This window comes from Erpetoichthys calabaricus, chromosome 10 (assembly GCF_900747795.2).
Source record: "Erpetoichthys calabaricus chromosome 10, fErpCal1.3, whole genome shotgun sequence".
NCBI classification, from domain to species: Eukaryota; Metazoa; Chordata; class Cladistia; order Polypteriformes; family Polypteridae; genus Erpetoichthys; species Erpetoichthys calabaricus.
In genome coordinates this window covers 142,138,691-142,163,950 of record NC_041403.2, presented here as the reverse complement: position 1 = coordinate 142,163,950, position 25,260 = coordinate 142,138,691, and the positions used below count along the sequence as shown (strand labels likewise).

At 41.3% G+C, this 25,260-nt stretch overlaps 1 protein-coding gene across 11 annotated transcripts in view; it reads right to left on the bottom strand.

The window, feature by feature from the left end:
• The window catches only part of ptprt (protein tyrosine phosphatase receptor type T), a 651,792-nt gene that overhangs the window by 397,477 nt on the left and 229,055 nt on the right, over positions 1-25,260 (bottom strand). For all 11 annotated transcript variants that reach the window (XM_028812019.2, XM_051932510.1, XM_051932511.1 and 8 more), the window contains exons 3-5: positions 23,526-23,797; positions 9,372-9,453; positions 6-121 (exon numbers count right to left, since the gene is read on the bottom strand). In XM_028812019.2, the coding sequence (XP_028667852.1) occupies positions 6-121; positions 9,372-9,453; positions 23,526-23,797 (470 nt within the window). The remainder of the gene's footprint in view (positions 1-5; positions 122-9,371; positions 9,454-23,525; positions 23,798-25,260) is intronic.

The following is a 25,260-nucleotide window of genomic DNA, read 5'->3' as shown; positions in this document are numbered from 1 at the left end:
CAAACCTGCAGCCAAAGCTTGTCATGTTGAGACCACTTGCCACTGGCAAAGCACTGAAAGGATGCGTTTTGTCCAACATTGACTTCCACATTCTGCAGCCGCAGGAAATGAGGAGCTTTCCCTGAAACAAAGTAAAAAGGAGACTGAGGCTCGTATTAAGCAACACACATTATCAGTGCTTGCCTTCATGTTTTTTTTACAGAGAATGGGAGTTTGAATAGGTCTACGTTTTGTAGTACTACCTGAGGACTTGGCCACAATCAAGTGCATAGTATTAGTTAAAATGATTTAATATACCATCAAACCAGATATGGTCAGCACAGAAGTGCAGTGGTCAGTGCTGCTGATTCACCAGCCCAGCACTTGACTCATGTCTTGTCATCTTTGTTGCAGTGTCTGCATGTTTTCCCTTTGTCAGTGTGTGTTTTTCTGTAACATCCCTAATGACACGTTTCAGGTTAGTCAGAGACCTTAAACTTGTTCCATGTGAGTGAGTGCCATGTGTGCATGAAGAGAATTGCAATGAACTGGCACCTTCTCTAGGGATGTGCTGTGCTTTGTGCCCAAAGACGCTTGGATAGATTCTGACCTCCACGACCTGAAATTAGACAAGCGAGTTGGAGGATGTGTATATGTATTAAACCATTCATTAGTTATGTAGTGCTGCATGTAAATGAAATAGAATTTATGTTGAAGAGCTTTACCTAAGCAACTCACTAAATATCAGTCAGCTACTCAAAGAACACGTATCCAGGAAGAGATACGAGGGGTGTTCGATTATAAACAGGAATTTTCATGTTCTGTTCTTATAAATAAGTGCAAGGTAGACCTGACTCATTGGACAAACACACACATATATGAACTTGTTGTTAGTAGTGCTAGCTGCTCTTTCCCCCCTTCCTGTCAGTTGTAATCAGCATGTCGGAGCCGTAGGTGCACAGTAGTGTTGCGCAGTGCATTATTATTCCATTTTTGACAAATGAAGGAGTCATTCCATCTGAGATTTATTCCAGACTTAAAAATCAGTTTGGTGATGAGTGTCTCTCTCAGTCTACAGTGTATGATTGGTGCAAGTTATTCAGAGAGGGACTATCATCTCTTCGGTCCATTTAAGGAATTTTTAGGAGGGAAGAAGTTCAAGTCAAATGAGGAGGTTATTGACGTTGTGCAAGTCAAAAGACTTCTCTTCAGGGATTAAGAAGCTTCCTGAGAGCTGGAACAAGTGGATTGCAGTGGAAGGAGACTACACAGAAAAATAGTGTGTAAGTCTTACATTGTATTCAATAAATAAAGTGCAGCTCATAAATTCCTGTTTATATTTGAATGCCCCTCGTATGTTACTGTACGCCATCTTTTTAAAAAATACATCACTGTCGATGCACTCCTACACTCAAAACTTACTCCAAATAAAAATGTTCTTATGACTATGCCCCTAAAGTAGTTCATTGAAATCTGTTTTGTAAATCTTTGATGACACCAAAAATATTTATTTTTATCTATAAAATAAAGCAAAAACAGTCTGTGTGTCTGTGTATCAGTGTGTTGTACAGGTTGTTGTGTCCGATGGCACATCACAAACATTTGAGGTAACAAAATGCATTGCGTTTGTCATTCCAACAGATGGTGCATCACAAACATTTTTCATAGTGCGTTCTATTACTACAAATGTTTGTGGTGCAACATATGTTGAAATGACAAAAGCAATGCATTTTATTGCCATATGCATTGCATAATAAATAAATAGATGTTGCACTGCAAACATTATCACTGAGGTCTACTTTGATGACTAAGATTTCAACCAATGTTAGATGTGTAGCACAGCTACTGTTTATAACATAATAAAACACTAAGGTCTGTGTGTCTAGTCGTCCTGAGCAATCTGAATGTTCAGTGTGGCTTTGGTGTGATTGGTCAGTTTGGCATTGGTGACGTACAAGTGTTAGATGCACGAGGAGGAGTTAAGATTCATGCTAAGAGAGTTACCTTCAAATACAGCAAGTATAAAACTGGACAGGAGGTAAGAAATGTGCCTTGAAATTAATGACATAGTCTAAGAAGCAAGAAGCTTTATTGGCATGTGCTTCAGAGATGGAGCACAAGTTAAGAGAAGTTCACACACACATAAATACAGAGGAAAGTCGCTGAAGGAAGACATAGGGCAAGAGATAGAATAAATAAAAAATATTCCCTATTACCTTATTCTGGCAGTTATCGTGGCTAGTATACATATACATAATATATACATACATACATACATACATACATACATACATACATACATACATACATATATATATACTGTATATACAGTATATATATTGCTCAAAAAATTCAAGGAACACTTTTTAATCAGAGCATAGCATGAAGTCAATTAAACGTCTGAGCTACTGATCTGTCACTTAAGTAGCAAAGGGGTTTGTTAATCAGTTTCAGCTGCTTTGGTGTTAATGAAGTTAACAACAGGTGCAATAGAGGGGCAACAATGAGACGACCCCCAAAACAGGAATGAATGGAATTAATTGGAACCTCAATAAACATGCTATTCTTGATAAATTTCAGTCAGGTTTTAGAACAAATCACAGCACAGAAACTGCACTCGTTAAAGTAGTAAATGACTTGTGGGTAAATGCAGACAGAGGCCATTTATCTGTTCACATCCTCTTAGATCTGAGTGCCGCATTTTACACCATTGATCATAATATTCTTAGAAATAGCCTTAAGTCAATGGGTGGGCCTCTCTGGCAGTGTCTTAAATTGGTTTGAATCCTACCTGGCAGGGAGAAAATTCTTTGTTAGTTGTGGTAATTACAACTCAAGGACACATGATATCCTATATGGTGTTCCACTAGGCTCTATCCTGGGTCCGCTGCTCTTCTCAATCTACATGCTTCCGTTAGGTCAGATTATCTCAGGGCACAACGTGAGCTACCACAGCTATGCTGATGACACACAGCTGTATTTATCAATAGCTCCTGATGACCCCGATTCTCTTGATTCACTAACACAATGTCTAACTTGTATCTCAGAATGGATGAATAGTAACTTTCATCCATCCATCCATCTTCTAACCCGCTGAATCCGAACACAGGGTCATGGGGGTCTGCTGGAGCCAATCCCAGCCAACAAAGGGAACCAATCCCGGGCAGGGTGCCAACCCACCGCAGGACACACACCCACACACCAAGCACACACTAGGGCCAATTTAGAATCGCCAATCCACCTAACTTGCATGTCTTTGGACTGTGGGAGGAAACCGGAGCGCCCGGAGGAAACCCATGCAGACACGGGGAGAACATGCAAACTCCACGCAGGAAGGACCCGGGAAGCGAACCCAGGTCCCCAGGTATCCCAACTGCGAGGCAGCAGCACTACCCACTGCGCCACCGTGCCGCCTGAATAGTAACTTTCTCAAGTTAAATAAAGAGAAAACTGAAATCTTAGTGATTGGCAATAATGGATACAATGAGGCTATTATAAATAAACTGGATACATTAGGATTAAAAGTCAAAACGGAGGTAAAAAGCTTAGGGGTAACAGTTGACTGTAATCTAAATTTTAAATCGCATATTAATCAGATCACTAGGACAGCATTTTTTTACTTAAGAAACATAGCAAAAGTTAGACCTCTTATATCTTTGAAAGATGCTGAGAAATTAGTTCACGCTTTTGTTTTCAGTCGACTAGATTACTGTAACGCACTCCTCTCAGGACTACCCAAAAAAGACATAAATCATTTGCAACTAGTGCAGAATGCAGCTGCTAGAATCCTAACCAGGAAAAGAAAATCTGAGCACATTTCTCCAGTTTTGATGTCACTACACTGGTTACCTGTGTCATTCAGGATTGACTTTAAAATTCTGCTTATGGTTTATAAAGCCTTAAATAATCACCAATCCACCTAACCTGCATGTCTTTGGACTGTGGGAGGAAACCGGAGCGCCCGGAGGAAACCCACGCACACACGGAGAGAACATGCAAACTTCACACAGGGAGGACCTGGGAAGTGAACCTGGGTCTCCTAACTGCGAGGCAGCAGCTCTACCACTGCGCCACCCCAAATCATCACTTCAGATCCTCAAATGAGTGTTTCCTTAGAATTCCAAGAGCAAAACTTAAAAGAAGTGGTGAGGCGGCCTTCTGTTGTTATGCACCTAAAATCTGGAATAGCCTGCCAATAGGAATTCGCCAGGCTAATACAGTGGAGCACTGCTGAAAACACATTACTTTAACATGGCCTTCTCATAACTTCACTGTAATTTAAATCCTGATACTCTGTATATCCAATTCATTATAATAACTATTCATGGTGGCTCTAAAATCTGTACTAACCCCTACACTCTCTTCTGTTTCCTTTTCCGGTGTCCTTTTGGTGGTGGCGCATTTACTCAAAGTACCATGATGTTCCAACAATGATGGATGGATTAAAAGCCACAAGTCTGTATGACCATCAGCATCAAGTGACTCCGTGAGAACCCTAACTACAAAGAGGACTATTTCATTTATGTTAGGTAGAATGCCCAGAGGGGACTGGGCGGTCTCGTGGCCTGGAACCCCTGCAGATTTTATTTTTTTCTCCAGCCGTCTGGATTTTTTTTTGTTTTTTCTGTTCACCCTGGCCATCGGACCTTACTCCTTTGCTATGTTAACTAATGTTGTCTTATTTTAATTTCTTATTTTGTCTTTTATTTTTCTTTTCTTCATTATGTAAAGCACTTTGAGCTACTTTTTGTATGAAAATGTGCTTTATAAATAAATGTTGTTGTTGTTGTTGAATGGGTTAACAGGTGGAGGCCACTGACATTTTTTCCTCCTCATCTGTTTTTTCACTAGTTTTGCATTTGGCTACGGTCAATGAGGCGATACCTGGACCCTACAGAGTCCAACTTCTCCAGTATGGCAGGCACATCAATATGTATCATTGCCAGAAGGTTTGCTGTGTCTCCCAGGACAGTGTCTGGGGCATGGAGGAGATTCTAGGAGACAGGCAGTTACTCTGGGAGAGCTGGACAGGGCCGTAGAAGGTCCTTAACCCATCAGCAGGACCCACCGGTATCTGCTCCTTTGGGCAAGGAGGAACAGGATGAGCACTGCCAGAGCCTACAAAATGACCTCCAGCAGGCAGGCTATTGGTGTGAATATCTCTGACCAAACAATCAGAGACAGACTTCATGAGGGTGGCCTGATGGCCCGACGTCCTCTAGTAGGCCCTATGTTCATTGCCAGGCACCGTGGAGCTTGATTGGCATTTGCCATAGAATATCAGAATTGGCAGGTCCACCACTGGTGCCCTGTGCTTATCACAGATGAGAGCAGGTTCACCCTGAGCACATGTGACAGACGTGAAGGGGTCTGGAGAAGCCGTGGAGAACGTTATGCTGCCTGCAACATCGTTCAACTTGAGCGATTTGGTGGTGGGTCAGTAAAGGTCTGGGGAGACATATCCATGGAGGGACGCACAGACCTCTACAGGCTAGGCAACGGCACCTTGACTGCCATTAGGTATCGGGATGAAATCCTTGGACCCATTGTAAGACCCTGTGCTGGTGCAGTGGGTCCTGGGTTCCTCCTGGTGCACGACAATGCCTGGCCTCATGTGGTGAGAGTATGTAGGCTGTTCCTGGAGGATTAAAGAATTGATATTATTGACTGGCCCCCACGCTCATTCGCCTGAACTCAATTCAATAGAACCCCTCATGAGTGTGACATTATGTTTCAGTCCATCCGATGCCGCCAGGTTGCACCTCAGACTGTCCAGGAGCTCAGTGATGCCCTGGTCCAGATCTGGGAGGAGATCCCGCAGGACACTATCCGTCGTCTCATTAGGAGCATGCCCCCCGACGTTGTCAGACATGCATACAAGCACGTTGGGGGGGCATACAATATACTGAGTACGATTTGGAGTTGCTGCAATGAAATTTCAGCAAAATGGATGAGCCTGCCTGCCGCATCATTTTTACACTTTGATTTTCAGGGTGACTTTGAATTCAGCCCTCTGTAGGTTGATCGTTTTCATTTCCATCAAACGATGTGGCGTCCTTTCATTCTTAACACATTACCCGTTCCATATCAGTAGAGATAGCCAGCAGGATTATTTTCCCATTGATATCTGATGTATTTTCAAAGAGTTCCTTTAATTTTTTTGAGCAGTTTATATATATATGTATAGATAGATAGATCTGCCACTGTGTGTTGGGATGGGTCTGCAGACACAATAACTCAAAAACAAATCACTCAGTCCTAGTGAAACATGGCACAGTTAATTGGAACTGAAAAATGTTAGAAACCAATTGATTTTAAGTTAAATCTCTCCAGGAGATACCTACACAAGCCATAGGTGTTATATGAGAAGTGCTCAAAATGTTGTCCCCATGTTTCAATGTTTTTAGTATCCCTAAACGTGATCTGACCATTGGTGGACGTATGTCAACCTGCCTGTACTGTATATGTGACTGTATGTGAGGATGTCACTAAATCTGAACCAAAATCAGCAGAGTTGTTATCATTTTCAGACGCTAGGAGCCGATTGATTTTACATTAAATTACTCTAGTAGATTTTGAACTGTACTGATTGTGCGTATTTTGTGCACATAGCCCTATAAAATTGCAGCTTTATGTTAGGAAATTCATGCTGATAGTTTTATTATAAAGCACTTCCTATACCTTAATGCAATTTCTAACATCGTTCACACTATTTCTAAAACGTCCATCCATCCATTAACAAACAAAGATAGTAAATGTCAGAATTGTCAGAGCTAGAGCACAATGGGTGCCAGCCCTGGAAAATATGTCAGTGTCTCACAGGGCAGACTCACACGCACACAGAGCTACACCAGTTATATGCACTTAATCATTTTTGGGTTGTGGTTGCAACCCAGCAATTATCAACAAGAAGCTTTCAGCAGAGGTGCCTATGCCAAATGCTCAAAGATCCGACTCTACGATCACATCACCAATGAAGCTCCACATCACTCTCACACACAGAAGACTCCAGCTGGTTGGCCACATCCTGCGAATGAAGAACCATCAGATCCCAAAGACAGCAATGACATGGGTACCTCCCTACGCCAAATGAACAAAAGGATACCTGCGTAACACTTGGAGAATAACAATGGTACAAGACCTGACGGACAAAGCCGAGACCTTTACCAAAGATCAGCAATGCTGGACAATGCTTGTTTCCTGATATGCTATGTAGCATGGTCTAAGTTACTAAGAGTGCAAAACAATAAGAGAAAGAGAATATGCAAACTGAATATGTAAGGCAGAGCTGTGCTCCTGCACTGTCCCATTTTTCTGAATAATTTTATTTTGTGATGTTTATGAAATTGGATTTACATGAGTTAGTCTAGGCAGCATACTAAAACATGGATTATTTTCTGCATTTCAGTCAAAATGTATAAAATGGATAGGTTGTGAGCAATTATAATGTATCATGCGATGGTTAGTTGCCTATGGAAAAAAATAATGAAATAAACAATTTAACAAACAAAAATCTAGCTTAATAAAAAGGTAAGTGTCTGTGTGTCTGTCCAGTTACTATGTCTCTGTCATTCCAACACATGGCGCATCACAGTTTTAATAATTAAATGCATTGCATTTGCCATTTCAACAGATGGCAGATCACTGATTTTACAAATCCCATACCAGATGGTAAATAACTGAGACCCATGCATCTCATGGTGCACTGCAAATGTTAACGTTGAGGTCTACCTTTGACTGCTTATATTTCAACCCGTCTTAGATGCGTAGCACGGCTAGTAAATCATAATGCATTAAAAAAATAATAGTTTATTATTTATTAAAAATGTTATTATTTAAATCACATACATGTTTTTTTACAGGATTTTTTGGGTTGGACTTTATTCTGACAATCTGTATTTATGTTTTAGCTAGAGTCTTTCTCCACCAATATCCCTGTGATGCTCTTCATATATTTTCTCTAAGTAAATATATTCTTACAAAGCTTTTCACAGCTGTACATCACACAATTAAATCAAACAGTTATATATTGCACCCCTTTATATGGCCACTTTTAAATAAATTAATTTTACTGTACACTTAACCATGGCTTTCTTGTAAGGTGCTTGAAAAGAGTAAAAAACAGTCAGTTTAACGTGGCACCTCTCACAGTAAACCTTGTAACACAGCTGAACTTATTTAGCCAGTGCCTTCTGAGTAGATTTAAAGTCACTCAGTTTTGTTTTACACCTTCCACAGTGTCTTTTATCGCAAAGCACTTCATATCCCATAAAGCTCCCGACTTTTATAGCTTCCTTTAAACTGGAAGCTTTTCAGATAATTGTATCCATCTGTTTCAGATGGCACAGCGGTTGCCATTACTCCTTAACAAATCGGTGCGGCCGGTAAGACATTTGCGTGCCCTTCCCAGGTCTGTATGGATTTTCTTCTTGGTACTTCAAGATTGTATGTGTGCGTGAGGAAATGAGTATGGCCATCGGCTGGAATCCATAGCTGACGCCTGCCTTAAGCCGAACGCTGCCAGGACAGGCACCGAGAAACACGTTCAAAAATGGAGAGATGGATGTTTTACATAAGACATTCAGCATAGCATCATCAGAGTCTACATGCTGTCATAGAATCAATGGCCCTGCTCAATTATACATTTTTCACAGAGGAAATTTGTACAAGCAGTCTACTAAAGCATACATTAACATATAAATATTTTTTATAAAGCATCTTTTACAATAGATGCTGTCACAAAAGTAAAGGCAGCTGCAAATGGCTTCCTGCCAGGTCTGCTTATTCTATACATTGTGCTCAATGGCCATTGCACTTATGCCTACCCCCTCACACTTCTTGCCAGTCTCTGAGCTCTGAATTCGAGTCATCTGGAGTAAATAATGAGGCATTTCTCTCACCAGTTTGCTGCAGACAGTCATTGCTTTCGACAAAATAATAAAATCCACCAAGAGTAAGTCACAGATTTAATGCTGGCATAAAAGGAAACACCTTCCCTGAATGCGAAAAATGTTACAAATGTGCAGTGCATTGTGGTAGGCACATCAGGGAGGACAGCATGTGGCTTCAGGATGCAGAACAAAGAGACAACATTTCTAAAAATCCCACCTCACTCACACTGAGGAGCACACCAACAGGTACTTGCAGTGTGTACTTCTCTGAGCTGAAGCTGGCCAGGATCTCCATGCTGCCTTAGCATCTAGCAACATGAGGATCAGCAGGAATGCACACCTCATATTTTATTGTGTTTAATGAAACAGAGAAGTGAAGGTGACTGCAAGCCCAGATAGGTCAGACTGGAGGGAGTACCACGGTTAGCTCCGACAGGTATAAATCTCTGAAGTTTTAAAGAGGTACTCTGATAGGAAATAACAAAAAATGGAGACACTTACTGCAAGGGTGAGCCAACACCCGCACTTCATCCACTGCAATGTATCCGGGATGAGCCTTCAGGGACACCGCCTCAAAAATCACCTGTAAGGTAAAGCATGCAGATGAATTACACACACATATCAGAGACACAAGAGTGCCCCCAATCACAATGGTGTTCCCAATCATTCAGACTATACTTTATTTAGCGCCATTCTACTGCAATGATAATGTTAGCAAATGTAAGTTACAGTAGAGAAGATTACAGGGAGGAAATTTTACAATTTTAGAGGTAAAAGACGTAGCTGTGCTCCTCGTTTGCTGATTGATTTAATAGATTTGCCAATGGCTCACTCATTCAAGTGACACCTTTTTCAAACTTCTGTCATCAAGATTTGCTTTTACTAGCCGAATCTGTTCTGGGATGTTGCCAGCTCTTCTAATAAAGTCTTATCTAGGCATCTTGTGAAAGACGCATGTATGTGAAGAGATAGCAAGACAAAAGAAACAAGAATGGTAGGTATGTGATGAGGACAATGCTCATTTTGGCAGCCTCCGAGTTCATTTGTATTAATTACAAAATCTTGCTTTCAGCATTTCCTGTTGGGAAAACAAAAATCTTACCATACCATACCATACCATTTTTATTTGTTAAGCGCTTAAAAACACAGCATTACAACTGACCGAAGCGCTGTACAGTTAAAACAAGCAAGACTAAAAGCAAAATATTAAAAACAAACATTAAGAGAGAATTAAAACAGAGACACTAAAAAACAGGTCAGGGGACCCAATAAAACAGAGAAATAGCAAAAAGCAAGTGGAAATAAGACAGGTTAAGAATTAAAAGCCAATGTGAAGAAGTGCGTTTTTAGGTGTGATTTGAATGTGGTGACTGAAGCGGCTTGCCTAACCACTAAAGGTAAGGAGTTCCAGAGCTTGGGTGCACAGACAGAAAAAGCCCTTTCACCACGAGCTTTAAAATGTGCCTTGGGAACGGTTAGGAGCAGCTGATCTGCGGATCTAAGAACACGAGGGGGATTGTGACGATGGAGCAAGACACTCAAGTAGGCAGGGGCTAGACCATTTAGTGCCTTATAGGTTAAGAGGAGTATCTTAAAATCAATTCTGAATCTAACCGGCAGCCAGTGTAGGGTTTTTAAAATCGGTGTAATGTGTTGGCTTCTGCTGCTTCCAGTTAAAAGCCTTGCAGCCGCATTTTGAACCAATTGGAGTCTCGAAAGAGTGGCTTTACTAATACCATATAGGCAGGAATTAGAATAGTCGAGCCAGGACGTAATGAATGCATGGATTACTGATTCCAGGAGGTGGTAAGGCAGAATTGGTTTGAGTTTGGCAATTTGCCTGAGATGGAAAAAGCAGGATTTTACTGTGCTGTTGACTTGAGCATCCATTTTCAGGACCATATCCATTTTGATTCCAAGATTGGAAACAGACGAAGTTACTGGAATGGGAAGAAAGTCGAGGTCAAGGGGTAGGGTCTGTTTGCGGTCGGGACTAAAAACAATGACCTCGGTTTTTGAATCGTTCAGGTAAAGGAAGTTTACAGCCAGCCAGTCCTTAATGTCAGATAAGCAGTTGAGAAGAGGTTTAGTGGAGTCAGTTGACTTGAGGGAGAAATAAATTTGGCAGTCATCAGCATATAGGTGATACGAGATTGCATGTTTTCTAAAAATTGCACCTAAAGGCAGGATGTAAATTGAAAAAAGTAGTGGCCCCAAAATGGAACCCTGGGGGACACCACATGGGAGTGGGACTGATTCAGATGAAAAATCGTCTAGCATGACTCTAAGAGTCCTGTTGCAGAAATATGACCTGAACCAGTCAAGGGCTAAGCCAGATACACCAGCCCAGGATTCGAGTCGGGAGATCATGATGTCGTGGTCGATTGTGTCGAAGGCAGCAGATAAATCGAGAAGAACCATAATCACGTAGAGTCCTGAGTCCAATGCCAAAAGGACATCATTTAGGACACGTAAATGCGCGGTTTCTGTGCTGTGTTGGGGCCTAAAGCCTGACTGAAAAAGGTCCATTACCTGATGGTCCTGTAGGTGGTGAATTAATTGCTCATAAACTACTTTTTCGAGTAATTTTGACAGGAAAGGTAGTTTGGAAATTGGACGAAGATTGGAGAAGACGGCAGGGTCAAGATCAGGTTTTTTCACGATTGGATGTACAACTGCGTGTTTGAAAGCACAAGGAACTGTAGCCGAAGATAGACTACTAGTTATGATCTTTAAGACATCATATCGAAATCTTGTGGATGGAGCATAAAGAGATTGTGTCTCTGTGAACATCTGGCAGCTGGGCATCAAATTTGAAACTACCAGCTCCATAACTATGAGAGAAGAACGGCAAAAATCTAAATCAGTGACCGAAGAGGGAGAGAAATAAAAAGACCACTGTCCATCATTATCAGGCTTCTCAAAGGAGGAAAACAGCCCTCGATGGCGCAAAAAATCTCAGAGTGATGCAAATTTGGTTTTACTTTTATGATTATGAAAGCATTTTATCACTTTTTCTAAATTAGGAAACTACTCCAAACTTCATCAGGATTTAGGTGCCAACTTGCCAGGGGCTGCTAGAAGATGATGTACAGGAAGAGCTTGACCCACATATTTCAGGAAATACTGAATGTTTTGGAAATGCTGGACAGCAATGAACTCATTAAAAAATATTGATTTGACAAATATTCATAGCAAATCTTGTATATTACGTGGTCGCTCCATCTACAGCCATGCACCGTTAGCGGAAATTATAGTGTTGGTAATTTTACATTTTTTGGCTATAAGAAAAACACATTTTTGATTTGCATCAGATTTATACATTTCACCACCACTACACATGGGGTAATGTGCATTTAACCCCTTGTAGAAGAAGGTTGCGAAATCGCTTCAAAACACTTCCAGCCTGAATGCAGCTGAGGTGGCATATGTATCCCGCCAATACCAGTTGATGTGTATTCAATACCTACCAAGGATCGTATTGGAAGCCCTGGTCACACCATCTAGCAGTGGAAACTATATCCGCCTGATGGAAGTGAAGTGTTGGGGTGGCCTTGCACATAGATTTTGCCTGCTAATTTCAAGAAATTGTCCAAATTTCAGGTAAGTTGTGCTAAGATAAAAATGCATACCAGCTTATTGTTTGTTTGTGTGCTATGTTCAAATTAACAATCTCCACTTAATTTAGCATCTGCTTGGCAGCAAAAACACAAATCATTTCTTTTTTTATATAATTGTAAATAAATTTATACAACAAGGGGTTAAGGAAATCAGCACACATGTAAAGATCATTGCTGTGTGTCAACACATATATGTGACTCACAAGCAATGTCACAGTATCAATACACACGTGGTCACGGATGAAAACTGTGCTGGAGCAGCCAGCATATTACCCTGAAGACAGGCAGGGCTGGATGGATGATTGACAGCGAAATGTCACACTGAGCATTCCACAAACCCCCCATTACACTTTACATGCCCAGGAAGGTTCAAGAAGGCAGGCAGGGACTCCTAGTGCATTAAATAAATAGAGTCTTGCAGAAAATAAGCGGGGAATCACAGCTTAGTAGAAAACAACCAGAGTGAGCAGAACTTCAGAAACAATGCAAAAAGAGCTAGCCATGGCTAATTTCAGCAACTGTTACTTTAGAAGGCATTTGCCATGGCCATAACAGTGGGATGTACAACCATGGATAATTCATGGTTAAATACATTCACTCATTATTGAGCTTCAGCCTCATTCAGTGTGAGTGTGTGTGTGTGTGTGTCTTGGTCTTCCATCTCGGTGCTTGTTACAGTTATTATTCTTGATTCTGTTGTGAAGTGGCAACAAGTACGTGCAGTAATTTAGTACCGTATCCTACATGCTGAGTATATTGGGAGAAGGATGTTAAGGATAGAGCTGCTGGGTAAAAGGAAAAGAGGAAGGCCTAAGAGAAGGTTTATGGATGTGGTGAGTGAGGAGATGCAGGTGATGGGTGTAACAGAACAAGATGTAGAGGACAGACAGAGATGGAAGAGGATGATCCGCTGTGGTAACCCCTAACAAGAGTAGCTGAAAGAAGAAGTTCCTACATTATTATGTTTTCCTTCTTTTTCTCCTACTACTTTGATTATTATTATTATTATTATTATTATTATTATTATTATTATTATTATTATCCACATCTTCATGGTGAAGTCTTGTGTTAGTATCAGAAAACTTTAGAAAATATAAAAAAATCAGAAAATCAGAAAACATTGCAAATGCTAATTTGAGTCCTGGGGGGGTACTGTAAAATCGTGATGTCATTCATTCTCAAACATGGTCTCCTACTTCTTGCTGGAATTGGGAGTAGGATGCTTCATAACGACATCCCATATATTACTCTGGGGTACGACAGTTTTTCAGACCTTTGGTGCTATTCGTAAAAAGCAATTCTGAGACTCTTGGTGAAAATGGGCACTGAACCCAGTCTCACTGGGGCTAGGGCAGCGTTTCTCAACCTTTAAGTATTTGCGACCCGAGTTTTCATAACAGTTTTAATCGCGGCCCCCCTAATGTTTTTTTGAAAGGAGCCCACTAATACCAATTTGTTCTTTTTTAATTAATGATATATCATAGATGCATATTTTATTATACCTACTTAACTTTTATCGACATTTATCTAACTCTATATTTATTTTTCTAGTATCAGAATGTAGTTAATTTGTTTTGGTTTCAATAGATGTATTTTTCATATTTTCAATTCTTGTTTTATTTTTTTCACATCTTCGCGCCCCCCTTTTTGTTACTTTGCGCCCCACAGTTTGAGAACCACTGGGCTAGGGGCTGATCTAGGAAAGGAGGAAATCTTATCAAGGTAACACTGCTGGTGAGTCAATTAACTTGAAGGTTGAGAAGACTATGATTAGAGTCACACGTAAAGTCCATTTCCAAACTGGGATTAGCTAATCAGAGTCACACAGCGAGTCAGTGCCTGAACTGGGAAGCAAGGATTAGAGTTACTTTGGGAATCATTGGTTGAAGAGAAGTTAAGGAGGTCTGCTCAGAGACACTCTGGGGTCAGTGGCTCAACTGGGAATACCTGATCAGAGTCACACAAGTGGGCAGCACGGTGGCGCAGTGGTAGCGCTGCTGCCTCGCAGTAAGGAGAGGTTCGCGTCCCGGGTCCTCCCTGCGTGGAGTTTGCATGTTCTCCCCGTGTCTGCGTCCTCCCACAGTCCAAAGACATGCAGGTTAGGTCGATTGGCGATTCTAAATTGGCCCGTGGGTGTGCTTGGTGTGTGGGTGTTTGTGTATGTGTCCTGCGGTGGGTTGGTGCCCTGCCCAGGATTGGTTCCCTGTCTTGCGCCCTGTGTTGGCTGGGATTGGCTCTAGCAGACCCCCGTGATCCTGTGTTCGGATTCAGCGGGTTGGAAAATGGATGGATGGATGGAGCCACACAAGTAGTCAATATTTGAACTTGAAAGGGACAGTGGCTAAACTAGCAGATAAGGAAACCAGGGTGAACTCAACAAAGAGACGAGACAGGGAGTGAGTAACTGAAGAAACCAGCTCAGAGTCAACTGGCAGTGTCCGTGGCCAAGCAGGGAAAGAAGAAGGTCTGATATGAGTCAAACTTGTACTCTGTCAGTGAACTCAAACGTGAGGAGACCTGGATAGTGAGATTCCTGGTTACAGTCACACTGGTGGGCAGCAGACAAAACCTTGTATGGAGGACGCCTCCACACTGGAAGGACCAGGGGAGCAAGTGTGGCCAGAACGTTACTTCCACTGGAATGCTAGATGGCAGGCCCCTGGGTTGCAGTGGTGCGTCGGACTCTCTCAGGGCTTCATGGGAGTGGGAGTTTGGTGCTGCCCTGTTGGGATCTGTGGGTGCTGCCACAGGAAGTGCTGTAGCTGAGATAGGAGGTGCTAAGCCTTGGAGAGCAGCTTTTCCACCACACCCAGAACTGCTGCTGGAAGTTGACCAACGAGCTCCTGACCTATATAAGGGGCCAGCAAGCAGTATTCCAGTATTCCAGTATTCCAGGATCCAGAGTCAGGAGGAGGAGGATGAGGATGAGGAGGAGGAGGATGATGATGATGACAGTGATGATGATGGTGATGAAACTTGCTGAGGAGGACTGAAGGAGAAAAGGACTGAGAGATAAAGAGAAAATAAGAAAGCAAAGATAAAGAATAAAAAAGGTATGTGTTTGGGCTGTTGGGGACACTGTAAAATAAAATTCACGTGTGGACTTGTGCCTCTAACGTCTGTGTCGGGTTAGCGCGTTATAGCGCCATCTATCTTCCACACTTGTTAGATTTATGCTAGGGTCAGTAAATCAGGTGTAAGGAAAATATTTGTGATTAAAGTGGGAGTCACTGGATAAACTGATTTGTGAGGAGACATTCTCAGAGTTACATTTTGGAGGTATGTGAACAAGTTTTGAGGGGAAGACATCTGCTCAGATTTACACTGAGAAGTGAGGGGACCTTAGTAGAGTAACAAGGGGGATGAAAATGACTGGAATAGATTCTGAAAAAGAACAATGTTAACACTAGAGAATATGGTTGGAAGTATTCCAAGCACTGTGACTATGAAGCACTACTCTGAAATAAATTGCATTGTATTTGTTGTTTACAAGGTGGTGTGTGGTAAACGTCCTGCTTTTTCTGACTGCTTGAAGAAGAAGGCACTCAGCCGGGTGTTCCTCTGCCATTCTGCCAGAAAAGTGAACAAATGCAGCCTTTTGGATGTTTTCTCCTGACTTCATGCTAAGTAACTGTCATACAGCCCCTGTTGCCATATGCACAGTCGTTTACAGCGCTACAGGCTTCTGTCTGTTACTCTCTCTTTGTGCGCAGATTTCCACCGTGAGGGATGACATGAGTTCATACTTAATTCATTTCAAATGAGACCTCATCTGTTGCTCAAGATGCATGCATCACACTTTTCTACTTATTTATGAATTCTGAAGCCGATGAATTTCCTTAAGTCTGTGAACGGGCACTTGGAGGCTAGTCTGCAACATCTCTGCTGTTGCTAATACCCAGCATTCCAAGTCCAAGTAGACCATTTAGGCATGTTTAGAACACGTTGATCACTATGGTATATAGGAATACGAACATCTAAGGAAGAGAAAGGGGCCACATTTGGGGGAGTGTGGGCTTGTTATTATTTTAAGAAGCAAGGATGCTCTCTGAATATCTCTTTTTAGCCAGTATGAAAGAAATGTGGCTCCTTAGAAATTTGTGTGGCTGAATGTTAGCTGCTAGCTTACATTTTTTGTCTGGGCTTTGGTGAAAGTGCAAGTAGGTATCTCTGCAGCCAGGAGCTGAAGGGCAAGTAGGAGGGTTAATGTCGAGTGGGGGGCGACATACTTGATGGGCAGGATGAAGTTTTCAGAATAAACATTTGTCACACATGAAGTGGACAAAATAAAAGTTTGCAATGTATACTCTGACGTTTTCACAGTTTATGCTATATACAGTATAACAGGGACCACATACATTTTAAATATGCAATTTAAACAGAATTGACAGGATACACTTCAAGTAGAGTTAAGCCATTTTCCCAAAACGCAGACCTAGACCAAGAACTGCCAACCTAAGATCCACACCAAGATCTTTCATTCCAGCCCCCCGACTGAATATTACAAAGGCCAGTTTGGAAAATTTCAATTAAACTAGACAATAAAGTAAAGCCTAGCAGATAGGATAGAGAGGTGCAAGTAACTGCAAACCTTATCTTGTGAAAGCAGATTTACATAAACCCCTTCTTTCTGGTTTGGGAACTGCAGTGTCTCTGGCAAGGACCGTAAGGACCTACAACAGATGGTGCACACAGCAGAAAAGATCATTGGGACCTCTCCACCCTCCATCGAAGACACTGTACTTGCAAAGCCTATGGCATTGTGACGGATTGCTCCCATTCTTCCTAGAGTCTCTTTATCCTACGTCGATTCAGTGATATGTTCAAAATGAAAACGAGAACTAGAACTAAAAATATTGTTTTTCGTTTTACAAGCACGAGAACTAAAATTAAGGCAAACAGAGAAACTAAAACTAAATAAAAATAAAAATTAGAGATATGAGAATGAACTAAAAAGGGAACGAAAATTGAGTAAAAAAAAAAAAACAGCAATAGCATTTTCGTTCAGTCCGGTTTAGTCGTGCAGAGGGGTTGTTTGTAGGCCGCCCTGAGCGTTCTGTTACGTTGTGCTGTTTACTATGCGGTGACCTTGTACCTTGGGCCTACTATAGTTACGTGGTGAAACTTCTGTTCGTTGAAGCAGTAAGCACATGTGGTTGATGATGACAAGTTTTGCACAAATGTTTGTGGGTAGAAAGAGAGAAAGTAAGGTGTGGAAATACTTTAATTACAATGCAGATGATAATAAAAGCAAATGTAGCGTGCGAGAAGACTTAGTTTTTAGTTAGTGGGAAGAATACTATGAATCTGAGGGTTCATTTAGCTCGACATCATCCAACGATTTTAAGAATTCTTTACCATTACAGAAAATCCAGGCCAGCATAGCTGAACACTTTAAAGAATTATTAAAAACACATCTGTTTAGGTTTGCTTTTTCATCATATTTTTTTTCTTTTCTTATCCCATTTTGCTGTTTTACAGACTGGTCACTAATCACAATTTTTGAATGTTCTTTTTTTCTTGTGCTTGGGACTGGGTGCTATGTGCCACCGCTACCTAGCCAAAGTCGATTGCAGCCATCTGTGATACAGGTAAGATGAAGAAAGCTCCCCTAGTATCCTGTTCATAGTGACACATTTATAGATAGATAGATAGATAGATAGATAGATAGATAGATAGATAGATAGATAGATAGATAGATAGATAGATAGATAGATAGATAGATAGATAGATAGATACTTTATTGATCCCAAGGGGAAATTCACATACTCCAGCAGCAGCATACTGATACAAAAAAAATATAAAATTAAAGATTCTGTCTGGAGATGACATTATTTAGTGGATGCAGTGGATTCTCCATAATTGATAGGAGCCTGATCAGCGCCCGTTGCTCTGCCATAGATTTCAAGCTGTCCAGCTCCATGCCAACAATAGAGCCTGCCTTCCTCACCAGTTTGTCCAGGCGTGAGGTGTCCTTCTTCTTAATGCTGCCTCGCAGCACACCACCGCGTAGAAAAGGGCGCTCGCCACAACCGTCTGATATGCAGCATCTTATTGCAGATGTTGAAGGACGACAGCCTTCTAAGGAAGTATAACCGGCTCTGTCCTTTCTTACACAGAGCATCAGTATTGGCAGTCCAGTCTAATTTAACATCCAGCTGCACTCCCTGGTATTTATAGGTCTGCGCCCTCTGCACACTGTCACCTCTGATGATCACGGGGTCCATGAGGGGTCTGGGCTGTCCTAAAATTCACGACCAGCTGCTTGGTTTTGCTGGTGTTCAGTTGTAGGTGGTTTGAGTCGCACCATTTAACAAAGTCCTTGATTAGGTCCCCATACTCCTCCTCCTGCCCACTCCTGATGCAGCCCACGATAGCAGTGTCGTCAGAGAACTTTTGCATGTGGCAGGACTCTGAGTTGTATTGGAAGTCTGATGTATATAGGCTAAACATATACTGTATATATATATATATATATATATATATATATATATATATATATATATATATATATATATATATATGGTTGAAATAGTTTACTGTCAAATAATGCAAAGAGTACGCGACACGTGTTTCGCCCTAATTCTGGGCTCATCAGGCGTACACACTCACTGCACTCCCTTACGGGAATCGAACCTCGGACGTCAGCGCTAGAGTATGTACGCCTGATGAGCCCAGAATTAGGGCGAAACACGTGTCGCGTACTCTTTGCATTATTTGACAGTAAACTATTTCAACCATTCTATGATCTGCTTCTCACAACTGAGGGCACCGTGGCGGATGTTAGCTGACTTGCTGGCCAACCACCAGTGTTACCTGGTAGGTAACCACCCATATAATCAGATTGTGATTCAGACTACAAATGCAGTGAAAAAATATATATATATATATATATATATATATATATATATATATATATATATATATATATATATATATATATATATATATATATATATAATATATACTGGATCCATTGGTTCTCTTGCCTCCCAGGTCATCTAACCACCTTCTAACCTTTTCATGGAGTGTGACTCACTGTCTACTTCAAATGCATATCTTGCAGTTCATATTTTTATGAACATAGTTGCCACTTTTTTCAAACTTGCATCAACTCCTACACTAATGTTGAAATTGAACAACAGAAAGCAAAATGTATTGTTCACGTTAACCAATCGCTCATTGCTGTCGTTGAATGCCAATGTATATAATCTGATGTTACAGAAAGGGTTTTCCCTTGCAACAGGTTATTTTTATTTTTAAAATGTGTAATGTGCTCTTTGTACACACAACACGCATTAATATGTTAAACTGATGTCTTTGTAGGAGACTTTTCAACTGTAGACAGTTCATTGTAATCAGAAGCTTGTAGTCTGCCAGACTGGGTTAATGAGAACACCTCTGATCTTTGTAGTTTAAATTCAGCGCTCCTAATTAATAACATTTTAGAATAAGCATTGAAATTGAGGAAGTGGATTCTCTTCCCGTATTCATTTTAATTATTTTTATTTATTTATGTATTTATTTACTTACATTTCCTACTATTAAAGTTTTACTCTGTTGGCCTAGCTCTCTTTCTCATGGGTGGGGGTTGATTAGATGTGAACTTAGTTTTGTAAAATTTGACTTGCTTGTATGGAATGTTATTTGCTTTTAATAAATTCAATAAAATGCTTGAAAAAAAAAATGAAATAAAATCACCGCTCCTACTTTGAGTGCCACCTTCATGAGACGTTACGTTGGTTTAGAAATGTGACCCTCAGTGAGCTGTTTAAGTGTCCCCACCCAGTTTTAAGCAAAATTCACCCCTGGGTGTCTCCAGGCGTTTATATGTCTGTCTTCAGCGAGACTACAATGTGAGTAAATGGGCTGGTGTCGGCAATGCAATGGATTTCAATGCTGTGGGGATGTGCTTCAACCTTCTTCAACCCTCTATTTGATTAAGAACATTTCACAATGTTGGTTTGTTCTCTTATGTTAAAATACAAAAAAAATACAATCATAGCCAAAAGTTTTGAGAATGACATAAATATTAATTTTCACAACGTTTGCTGCCTCAATTTTTATGATGGCAATTTGCATTTACTCCAGAGTGTTATGAAGAGGGGTCAGATGAATTGCAATTAATTGCAAAGTCCCTCTTTGACATGATAATGAACTTAATCCTAAAAAACATTTGCACTGCTGTTCTGAAGAAGGCTTCAGGGCACTCAAGAAAGTCCAGCAAACGCCAGGACCATCTCCTAAAGCTGATTCAGCTGTGGGCACCACCAGTGCAGAGCTTCCTCAGGAATGGCAGCAGGCAGGTGTGAGTGCATCTGCACCAACAGTGAGGCAAAGACTGTTGGAGGATGGCCTGGTGTCCAGAAGGGCAGCAAAGAAGCCAATAAAAACATCAGGGACAGACTGATATTCTGCAAGAGGTACAGGGATTGGACTGCTGAGGACTGCTGGGGGAAATTTATTTTCTCTGATGAATCCCTTTCAGGTTGTTTGGGGCATCCGGAAAAAAAGAGGAAAAGGTGAGCACTACCGTCAGTCTTGTGTCATGCCAACAGTAAAGGATCCTGAGACCATTCATGTGTGGGGTTGCTTCTCAGCCAAGGGAGTGGGCTCACTCACAATTTTGCCTGAGAACAGAGCCATCAATAAAGAATGGTAACAAAACATCCTCCAATAGCAACTTCTCCCAACCATCCAAGAACAGTTTGTGACAAACAATGCCTTTTCCAGCATGATGGAGCACTGTGCCAGAAGGCAAAAGTGATAACTAAGTGGCTCGAGGAACAAAACATCAAAATTATGAGTCCATGGCCAGGAAACTCCCCAGATCTTAATCCCATTGAGAACTTGTGCTCAATCCTTAAGAGGCAGGTGGACAAACAAAATCCCACAAATTTTGACAAACTCCAAGCATTGATTATACAAGAATGAGCTACCCTCTGTCAGGATTTGGCCAGAAGTTAATTGACAGCATGTCAGAGTGAATTGCAGAGGTCTTGAAAAAGAAATGCTAACACTGCAAATATTGGCTCTATGCATAAACTTAATGTAATTGTCAATAAAAGCCTTTGAAACTTATGAAATGGTTATAATTCTACTTCAGTATGCTATAGAAACATCAGACAAAAAGATCTGAAAACACTGAAGTAGCAAACTTTGTGAAAACCAACACTTGTGTCATTCTCAGAACATTTGGCCATGAATATACATATCACTCCAAGGGTCCAGATTCAACTTCTGCTTTGTGTAGATCTTTATATATTTCTTCTTTTTTCTGGTACTCTAAAGCCTTTTACCTACAGGTTAGACTAATTACAGACTCCATATTATCATGGAGTGAATGTGCATGGGAATACAAAGAACACCCAGAGATAGTTCCTACCTTATGCCCAGTGGTTCCAGGATAGAGTCCAGCTCAGCACAATCATGAAATTGAAATAGCAAGTTTGAACAAGAAATGGATGGATTATGGCCAAACAGGTTATAGGACACCACAGAGATGATAAGACACCACAGATATAGTGATTTCAGAAAAGATAATGGTATTCCAAGTCAACAAGCCAGAATTAAGCCATACACTTTACACATCCATCCATCCATCCATTATCCAACCCGCTATATCCTAACTACAGGGTCACGGGGGTCTGCTGGAGCCAATCTAAACCAACACAGGGCACAAGGCAGGAAACAAACCCCGAGCAGGGCGCCAGCCCACCGCAGACTTTACACATTGTACATATACAGTATATATACTATAAAATATGCATTCTCCAACCCAATGAATCCAATTCAGTGTCATAAGAAAAGCAGGACATGGAGGCAGTCTACAGTATTATAGTATAGCCATTACTAGTAACAAAGATAAGGGCAGCCTTCATGCTTCATAGAAATGGCTTTTCTACTGGACATAAATTAAGTAGGCTCCCTCGAATAAAGCAAGCTGACCTACATCCAAGAAAAGAGGTCCATTTACAAATGAACATCTGTTTTCTATGCAACTGTATCATATGAAACAGAAAAGCTCTAATCAAAGTGTCAAGAAGGAACACTCCTTAAACAGATGTGTGATAATAAATTACAATGAAGAAGTAATTAAAAACCATCAAAGATGGAGATTAGGAAATCCAAGCTTAAGAATGCAATCCTTTTTTAATGATGCAAGTGGTGCACCTTTAGTAAGCAGCACCCGACCTTAGGCATGCAATTAGCTACAAAGCTGGCTGCCTCAGGCTCCCTGTGAAACAGAAGGGAGGTCGGCTGATCAGATAAGGGGCAGCTTCAGGAGACAAATTTGATGGATAGAACTGAAGCACAAAACCAAGGTGCAACAGTGCAGTCTGGGATTAAATGTGCTTGAGGTGGGGAAACACCAGTTTAGAGTGGGACTGCCAACCGATCGGTCAGTCAAGCTACCATAAACAGTGCCATTTACCTGCCAGGCTTTCTCTCCTTGTCTCACTCTTTTGCTGTATCATTACTAAATGCAGTTTTCTTCTGCTCTGTGCTTGTATCTGACAGCTCCACCACTTTCTCTTACATAATTTCACTGCTTCTCCAAAGTTGTGTACATGCCTGACCTTTCAGACGTCAGAATTCTTTGACTTTCACTTCAACATCTCATCTTAGTGAATCAATTTGTCACATAGATGCACAACAGCAGCAGAGGTGAAGGCTCAGCCGGTGTTGGAATGGGAGTTGGAGCCTATTCCGACATCATCAAGCCACTCTGGACAGCACATCAGCTTAACACAGGCCATACTCATACACACACACACACACACGCAGACACACAGCGGTAGCCAAAGACAGAGGAGTTTGGGATGTGGGAGGAAAATAGGAGCAGCTGAATAAAAACCCATACAGACACAGAGAGAACATGACGACTCCAGACAAACCACAATAAGGCTGGGATTCTAATAAAGTCTCCTAAAGCTGTGAGACTACACTGCGAACCAATGTGTCACCACCCCCTGAAGAAATACTACCCGTATAATTCAGGGAAGGAAGCAGCAGCTTAGTAACCAAGGCCTACCTGATAGGAGTTGGGCCAAAATGTGCTGATGGCTAGCTCTGCTTTGACCCAGCCCTCCGTCACACCATCAGAAGTGTTCCAAACTGGGTTTCCCTGTGGTCCACCATTCACTTTCACATAGACGTTGAGATATCCAGGGGTGGAGCCATCTCTACTAGACATGGAGTAATGGAAATCAATGCAGTGTGTGTCATTCTCCTTTAATGTAGGCAGAAGAAGATGTGCCTTTTGACCAGATGCCCTCCCACTGCTGTTGACCATCAAGAAAGAACCTAAGGGGAAATCCAAAAACACAAATTAGATATAAAGAAATAAAATCAGTAGCTGATAACATTTTCTTCAAATACCTTGCTGGTCATTTTTATTTACCTCAGCAGTAACAGGTCAATCCAGTACAGTTTTGGAATCATTTGTGGCAAGATATCTAAATACCTGGAGATCTGGTATGGATTAATCCAGCATCATGTCATAGAGCACCTTTTCATAGCATGTACTGTCAGAAAATACTTTACAACATTTAAATGAAATAGGAATCAAAAGCCATTTGAAACAAACACAAGTGTAAATACCAGAAAGCGAAGGGAGTGGATGGGGAGATGATTTCAGCATCTGTCACCATTTGTTACAAGAAAGATGGCCGTGATCTGCTGCCGGAACCAAGATGATAGTAACAAAAAAGAATGTATAAAGTGAAGCAAAAACAGACTGGTGCAACAATAGGAACTGGGGGTGTTTTTATGCTGAGCTTCACAGGGAAGTGTGTGCATGTTATAGTTCATTCTGAACCAGATGAAAATGCAGTGCAGTGAAACACCTGAAGGGCCACTTGGACATGGCAGTGGTTTCACTTGTATAATAATTTTTTTGCAGTTCTCTACACATCAAAACACCTGGTGGATTTTCCAGTCATAGAAGACGTTTTTGACTATCTCCTAAACAACACATCAGTTTTTTAGACCTTATAGAACTTTAGACGGATGTCACACATGACAAGTACATCACAGGAAATTTATAAACAAGCTTTCTAGATGACTTTTGAGCATCTTCAATAGATCATAAGTTGATGTGAACATGGAGAACTGAAAGAGGTCTACCATTTGTGAAATGAGTAGGCTTGACGCACTCAAAAGGGTTTGGGGCAGCCACCTGTATAATTTCCCTGGCATGCAAAAAGGGTTTGAAAATAGCGCTGATGAGCACGGATTGGAGTCCATAACTGAACTGAGGATGGTTGGAAAAGATGGCAGTTTTAAATGTCCAGACAGGAAGTGGCATAGTGAACCCGGAAGTGATGTGCTTCTGGGGTTACCACTGGAAGTGATGTGCTTCTAGGCGCAGGAACCGGAAGTGACATGTTTCTGTGTACCGGAAGTAACATGCTTCTGGGCACCAGAAACAGAAGTGACGTGTTTCTGGGTGCTGGAACTGGAAGTGACGTCTTCAGAGTTGAATCAGACAGGTTTTCCTGTTTTTTTGTCTGCAGAGGCAACAGAAGAAAGATTCTGGCCTGGCCTGGAATGGAATTACCCTCACTTGGTTCATACAGCTCTCTCCATATTCGCACGTGTGTGACACATTACATTTCAACAAGCCTCACCAAGTGGTGGATATCTCCTCCAAGAGCCCCGCAGCTTGGACAGTATACTCAGAAGATCTGCTGCTGGTCCTCTGGGAGGCTGGACAGCTATTCAGTATACTTAGCACATCATCGAAAGTTGGTAACCCCAAGGAGCCT